This window comes from Amborella trichopoda, chromosome 1 (genome assembly GCF_054954075.1).
Source record: "Amborella trichopoda isolate Santa Cruz 75 chromosome 1, AtrichopodaSantaCruz75HAP2 v2.0, whole genome shotgun sequence".
Taxonomy (NCBI): Eukaryota; Viridiplantae; Streptophyta; class Magnoliopsida; order Amborellales; family Amborellaceae; genus Amborella; species Amborella trichopoda.
In genome coordinates, this window is record NC_142336.1 from 7,323,596 (window position 1) to 7,331,193 (window position 7,598).

Here is a 7,598-nt window from a genome sequence, read left to right on the forward strand (position 1 = left end):
ACCCAAAATACTTTTTTTTACAAAAAAAAAAAAAGAAAAAAGTTTTCGAATCTAGGGTTTCGATTTTTGAATCTGTCAAAACTAGGGTCTCATCATCCATCAAATGGAAGATTTGCACTCACTTCAAGAGTTATCCACTTAATAAAATTTTAAGGTGCGAATTCAATATTTCTTTTGGATTCATCACTGGGATGAGTAAAGAATACGTGCTTGTTTTGGAGTGAAATATATCACTATGAGTAGGAGTGGCAGATGGTCGGGTCCTGATTAGGACTCAAATATTATTCGGATCTAAAATTTGGACTTGTACCCATATCTATCGGGTCTCGGGTTTTGTCGGATTCATTACGACCCTATGACTATGAGCTTTTTTTTTTTTTGTTTGGCCCTTTTTTTTTACCATCATATAACTTATGACTATGAACTTCTTCTTTTTTTACCCATAATATTACTGATGTTGCTAATATTGTGATAATATTACACATGAATATCATCATATACCTTTTTAATTATGGGTACAAGTTGGGTATGGATCAGGTCCGGTAGGACATGGACCCAAACCCTAATTGTATTTGGGTCCAAAATTTGGAACCATATTCAGACCTGAGATTAGGTATGCCCAAGGTCTAGTCAGGTCCATTGCTACCCCTAAATATGTGTATGCTTTTGCTCGTGGGAGTACAAAGTCTTTCAAGAAACCTGTTACGTGTTTATAGGTTGTATAAGTACACTTCAATGGTTGAGATTGAGCCTAGCCACAACAAAGGACCACAAAGTAAGTTGTTTTTTAGATTGGTTGGAGTAGTGAGAAAATATATAAGGATTTATGCCATTTCTAATTTATGGCTCTTGATAAAAAGCAAAACAGAACCTTGGAAAAAGACAATGATGATTCGAACAAGAAATATAGGGAGAACCTCAAATTCAAAAAATGACATGGACAATAAAGAATATATAATTTTGATTAAGGAAAAAAAAAATGAGGGAATAAATATTTTGAAATAAAGATCATAACATTTGGGAAATTACATAGGATTAGTAAGTGAGCATAAAATTTTGGAAAAAAGGTAAGGATTAAAGAGGGGGATCACAATTGATATGAGTTTGCAAGAAAAAGAAACAAATCAGTTTTTTGTTTGGCAAGTGAGAAAGAGAAATCTCTGAATTAGGAAACACAACAAACTGCAACTTATTTCATCGCTAAAGTCCCATGCAGTGCAAACATGTAAATACACGTATATGTTCCCCAAACAACTCCATATTTGCAGAGCCATGGCATACGAAGGATTCCTCTCTCTCGCTTTCTTACTACTCACCCTCCCTCTCTCTCTCTCTAATCCTTCTCCGAATCCTACCTCATTCCGTGCAGATCTTCACCACCGTGACTCTGTACATTCTCCGCTCCACGACCCCTCAGCTTCTCCCTATGCTCTTCGCAGGCTAGCCATCGAACGTTCCATCTCTCGCCACAATGCCTTGCAATGGGCGATCTCCAGTAAGTACTCACCGTCGGGTCTTAAAACCGAGATCAAGCGAACAGTAGGTGAGTACCTTATGAATATCACCTTAGGGACACCACCCCAACCCTTCTGGCTAAGTTTTGACACAGGGAGCGATGTTCTATGGACTCAATGCGAGCCTTGTGAGGACTGCTTCGAACAAGATGAGGAGAAATTCGATCCCGAGCATTCATGCTCATATGTCGCGATCAACAACACGGCCCCTTTATGTCAAGCCTACCACCAAGGTACCCCAACCGAAAACCCCTGCCCCTATGAGGTCTCGTACTCTGATAATTCAAAGAGTAAAGGCGAACTTGCAACCGAATCCTTCACTTTCGAGAACTCGAGAGGCGATGCAACTCAGCTCAGTGGAATTGGTTTCGGGTGTGGCCACGAAAACACTGGGGAGTTTGCCCCTGAATTGGCAGGCGTCGCGGGGCTTGGGGGAGGGCCCCTCTCGCTTGCCTCGCAGTTGGCAACTGTAGGTGCGGGCAAGTTCTCGTATTGCCTGACCTTAGGCATCGCCACTGATGCCATAGGCCACTTGATATTCGGAGATAATCCCGTGATCGATGGGCCAAACACTAAGAGAACAGAGATAATAAGGGACCCTAACAATCCGACACACCATTTCCTAAAGCTTGAGGACATTAGCGTAGGCAATAAGAGGCTCAATGTCCCTCCAGGAGCATTCGACAGTGGAGGGTTCGTAATTGATTCCAGCTCCACATTAAACTATCTGGCATATGAAGTATATGGACTACTAACTGATGAATTGAAAGCTGTGATCCAATTAGAGGCGGCAAACGACCCCTCAACTGACCCCAAGTTGCTCTTGGAGCTCTGCTATAAGAAACCTAACAACTTTGACGGGATCCCTGATATCACTTATTATTTTTCGGGAGGTGCCGATTGGAAAATTTCACCCCAGAACTTTTTCCCAGCCATGAGTGAAGATGTGATATGTTTGGCTCTTCTCCCTACTGAAGAGGTCTCCATTATGGGGAACTTGGCTCAGCAGGACATGGTTGTGCAGTTTGATGTCAAGGATAATATGCTTTCTTTTGCCCCTGCTGCTTGCCTTCTTTAGAATGTAGGTTTCTAAGGTTAGCGGATATTAAACGACTTCTGTTTAAGAGGCCACAAGTTTTAGGATTTGCAGTGTTGTAATTTCAATAAATGCTACTGGATTTTGTGTATTGTGGTATTGCTCTGCTTTATAAGCAAAGCAGAAAGATTTTATTTGCTCATGTTTTGTTTCGAATGCATATATCATCATTCTACTTTTGGCAAAAGGATGTTAGAACCACCCTGATCTTTGTTTATGGGTAGGGAATGATAAATAACCCGCAATCCTGATTTTGGACTCTATGCAGATCCGGATATGGACACAAATTTTGGATCCAAAATCTCGATCTGAATCCAAAGTTCAGATCCAAATTGAAATTTGAATCTGTTCTGGGTGCAGTTGGATCCGATTAGGATCCGATTGGAATTTAGATCCAGATCCAATCCGATTTTTTTTAAATAATAAATTTTATTTTATATATAATTTTTAAAATACTATTATACAATCTAGATCCCGATCCCGATCCCGATCCGATCTGGATTTAGATCTGATGTATACTGTTCGAATCCAAATCCGGATCTGATGTATACTTTTTGAATCGATATCCAAATCCGAAAATCCAAGATCCGATTTCAACTCCATTGCACTCTAGATCTGATAGATACTATTTAGATCAAGATCCGGATCTAACCATTTGACCCCTTCTCACCCCTATTTATGTGCATGATAATCCTATTGTGCACTTCTAGAAGAAGAAAAAAATTTGGCACTTGCTCAAAGGACATTATTTGTTTGAAATTTAGAAAAATATATTTGTTAACTTGCATAAATAATTTTTAAAAAATGTTTCAAAAATAACTTTTTTTAAAACCTTTCATAAAAAAATATTTGTCTACAAAACTTGTTATTCAAAACTAGTCTCTTTTTTTGGAATCTTTCAAAACTAGGGTCTCATCATCCAACAAATGGAAGATTTGCATTCACTTCAATAGTGATCCACTTAATAAAATTTTAAGGTGCGAATTCAATATTTTTTTTTGGATTGATCACTGGGATGAGTAAAGAACACCTGCTTGTTTCGGAGTGAAACATGTCAATATGAGTAGGCTTTTGCTCGTGGGAGCAAGTAAATAATTTACTCCTATGGGAGCACGTCTTTCGAGAGACCTATTACTGGTCGGTTGAGATTGAATGTGTATCCAAAATAGGACAGTAAACATACTGCTATGATACTTATTGATACCTCTCTGTGCAGGATTCGACAAATATAGCATTGATCTCCACCATTTATCACTTAAAATGGACGGTTCCTCTTTAGCTTGGATCTAACCAGCAACCCCATGGCTCTTGCACCTGAGCTTTAAGCTTGAATGAGAGAGAGATGCTAAAAGTAGAGATATTTGTGTATTTATTAGGGTGCTGCATATTGCCTTTTATTTTGCATTCATGAATAATTGGTTTGGACATATTAGGAAGGGGCAACCCATTGATTACTCAACTAACAGCCCAATAATTTTTAGGCAGAGCATTGCAGCCCAGTTCTTATCCCTGTGAACAAAAAAGGTAATGTTTTTAATCTGGAATCTCTTTTCTTAAACTAGGGGTTGATATATTTTTTTCAAGGATAAAATCCTTTGGGTGCATTGCTCTTACCCTATTTTTATAAGACCACCCTCCAATTTACAAAAGAATGGCTCCTATTGCTAATTTCATAATTTCATTGTCAATAAAAATGATGTTTTGTTTGGTAAGTGATAGGAAAAGAGCCTCAGCTTAATTGATTCCCGTTTGACGATTTGCAATGTTACGTCCTACGTTCAATTCCTATCAATTCCTACAAAGAATAGGGGCTTATTGAAAAAAAAAAAAAAAAAACTCTGAATGTGGAAACACAGAAAACCGCAACTTATTCCCATGCAATGTAAATAAATACACAAATATTTCCCCCAAACGACTCCATATTTGCAGAGACATGACGTACCAAGGAGTCATCTCTCTCTCTTTCTTCCTCCTCACCCTCCCTTTCTCTCTCTCTAATCTTTCTCTGAATCCTACCTCATTCCGTGTAGATCTTCACCACCGTGACTCTGTGCATTCTCTGCTCCAGAACCACTCGGCTTCTACCTATGCTCTCTAGCCATCGAACGTTCCATCTCTCGCCACAATGCCTTGCAATGGGCGATCTCCATTAAATACTCTCCATCGGATCTTAAAACGGAGATCAAGCAAATACTAGGCGAGTACCTCATAAATATCACCATAGGGGACACCACCTCAACCCTTTTGGCTAAGTTTTGACACGGAGCGATCTTATGTGGAATCAGTGCGAACCTTGTGAGGACTGCTTCAATCAAGATGAAGAGATTTTTGATCCCCAGCATTCATGCTCATATGTTGAGCTCGACCACACTTCTCTATGTCGAGCCTACCACCAAAGTACCCCTACAGAAAACCCTTCTCCCCATGAGGTCTCCTACACTGATAAATCACAAAGTAAAGGCGTACCTGCAACTGAGTCCACTTTCGAGACCTCTAGAGCTGGTACAACTCAGACAGTGCTCAGTGGAATCGGTTTCGGGTGCGGGCATGAAACACTGGGGAGTTTGGCCTTGAATTGGCAGAAGTCGCGGGGATTGGGGGAGGGCCCCTCTCGCTTGCCTCCCAATTGGGGACTATAAGTGCCGGCAAGTTCTCATATTGCCGGCACCACCACTGATGCCATAGGCAAGTTGATATTCGGAGATAATCCAGTGATTGATGGGCCAAACACCAAGAGAACAAAGATAATAAGAGATCAGAACAATCCAACCTACCACTCCTAAAGCTTGAGGACATCAGCGTAGGCGATAAGAGGCTCAATATCCCTCCAGAAACGTTCGACAGTAGAGGGTTCATAATTGATTCCGGCTCCACATTAAGCTATCTGGCAAGTGAAGGATACGGACTACTAACTGATGAATTGAAAGCTATGATCCAATTAGAAGCCGCAAACGAACCCCCTCACGACCCCAGCTCGGTGTTGAAGCTCTGCTAGAAGAAACCTAACAACTTCGACGGGATCCCTGATATCACTTATCATTTTTTGGGAGGTGCCGATTAGAAAATTTCGCCCCAGAACTTTTTCCCAGCCATGAGTGAAGACATGATATGTTCACCTACTGAAGAGGTCTCCATTATGGGGAACTTGGCTCAGCAGGACATGGTTGTGCAGTTTGATGTCAAGGATAATATGCTTTCTTTTACCCCTGCTGCTTGCACTATCCTTTAGAATGTAGGTTTCTAGGGTTTGTGGATATTGAACAACTTTGGTTTGAGAGACAACAAGTTTTAGGATTTGCAGTGTTGTATTTTCAATAAAATGCTACCGGATTTTGTGTGTTTTGGTATTGCTCCGATATAATAAGTAAAGAAGAGGTAGGTTTTGCTTTTGTTTCGAATGCATTTCATCATTTTACTTTTAGCACAAGGATGATAGGACTTAGAACTCCCCGTGGAGACCTGAAATCTAGCATCCTGGAGATGTGCCATTTAATTTTTCAAATTTAAAATATTTTATGTAACCGCCCAATTTTTTATCAAATGGCTAAAATGTTCATTGTGATCTCCTTATACCAAAGCAAAATATATTGTATTAATATATGATGTTAAAGATCCACGTTTATTGTGTTATGAGTTTATGAAAAAAAAGCTGAACATGTACTAGTCTTGTTTTGGGATTATAAGGTCAAAATTATTACCACGAACAGTTTTGCTGTTATTTTTACTTTTTTTCAAATCTGTTTGGGTACATAAAATTTGGGGTATGGATTTTTAATATCTTGGATATTACTAAAATCCATCATTTGGTTTGCTCAATAACTAGGATATTAAAATTTCATGAACATTAAATATTGAAACATCACTTAATTTTTTTATGATTTCATTTCCATACATTTTTTTTTTTTTACCTTTCAATGCCCGTGGATTCCACGTACCGGTCCCTCGACCCGAAAATTAGGGCATGCTTGATAGGAATCAAAATATTTTCATGTGAAAATTATGTTATGCATGTTTGGTACACGACAAATACGAAAAACTACATCAAATTTAGAGAGAAGAAGTACCTCAAATTTTTTAGAGAGAAACTATCTCAAAATTTTTAAAGAGGGAAACTATCTCAAATTTTAATTTCTTATAAGAAAAATTATATTAAAATTTTTAAAAGGGAAACTATATCAAGTTTTAAGTTTTAGAGAGAAAACACTTTAAAATTTTAGAGAGAGAAACTATATCAAATTTTAGAGAGAGAATGTACCTGAAAATTGAGAGAGAGAGACCATCTCAAAATTTTAGAGAGAAACAATCTCAAGTAAAAGCACCTTAAAATTTTGCAGAGAGAAACTTTATCAAATTTTTGAAAGAGAAAGTACCTGAAATTATTTTAAGAGAGAAACAATCTCAAAATTTTTAGTGAGAGAAACTATCTCAAATTTTAAGTTTCAAACAGAGAAAGCACCTTAAAACTTTAGATAGAGAAAGTCGATCAAATTTTAAAGAGAGAACATAAATTGTTTAGAGAAACTATCTCAAAATTTTTAGAGAGAGAAACTATATCAAATTTTATGTTTTATAGAGAGAAAGCATCTTAAAATTTAGTGAGAGAAAGTACTTAAAAAATTTTAGGGAGAAATTATTTCAAAATTTTTTGAGAGAAATTATCTAAAATTTTAAGTTTTAGAGAGAGAAAGTATCTTAAAATCTCAGAGAGAAATCACATCAAATTTAGGGAGGAAAAGTACTTGGAATTTTTAAAGAGAAAACATCTCAAATTTTTTATAGATTAATAATCTCAAAATTTAAGTTTTTAGAGAGAAAGAAAGTAGGACTATATAACTTGGGCAAGTATATGCGGATTAAAATTTTTCCTTCTTTTCTTTATTTTCAACATCCAAATAACTTATAAGGGACCTCTGTGAAACCCGGGCCTAAAGTTGGTAGAAATGCGAATGGAAATGGCATGGAACCAAACTGACGCACTCGAAGCTAAC

At 37.8% G+C, this 7,598-nt stretch overlaps 1 protein-coding gene and 1 pseudogene across 1 annotated transcript; both read left to right on the top strand.

The window, feature by feature from the left end:
• Positions 1–1,038: 1,038 nt before the first annotated feature.
• Positions 1,039–2,657, top strand: LOC18426221 (aspartic proteinase CDR1). Its single transcript, XM_006832879.2, has one exon. The coding sequence runs from the start codon at positions 1,240–1,242 to the stop codon at positions 2,590–2,592; it is 1,353 nt and encodes a 450-aa protein (XP_006832942.2). The 5' UTR covers positions 1,039–1,239; the 3' UTR covers positions 2,593–2,657.
• Positions 2,658–3,669: 1,012 nt separating this feature from the next.
• LOC148783526 (aspartic proteinase nepenthesin-1-like) lies at positions 3,670–5,839 on the top strand (annotated as a pseudogene).
• Positions 5,840–7,598: the final 1,759 nt, after the last annotated feature.

Coding starts and splice junctions, on each gene's coding strand:
- LOC18426221 (XM_006832879.2), top strand. CDS start 1,240: ATGTTCCCCAAACAACTCCATATTTGCAGAGCCATGGCATACGAAGGA.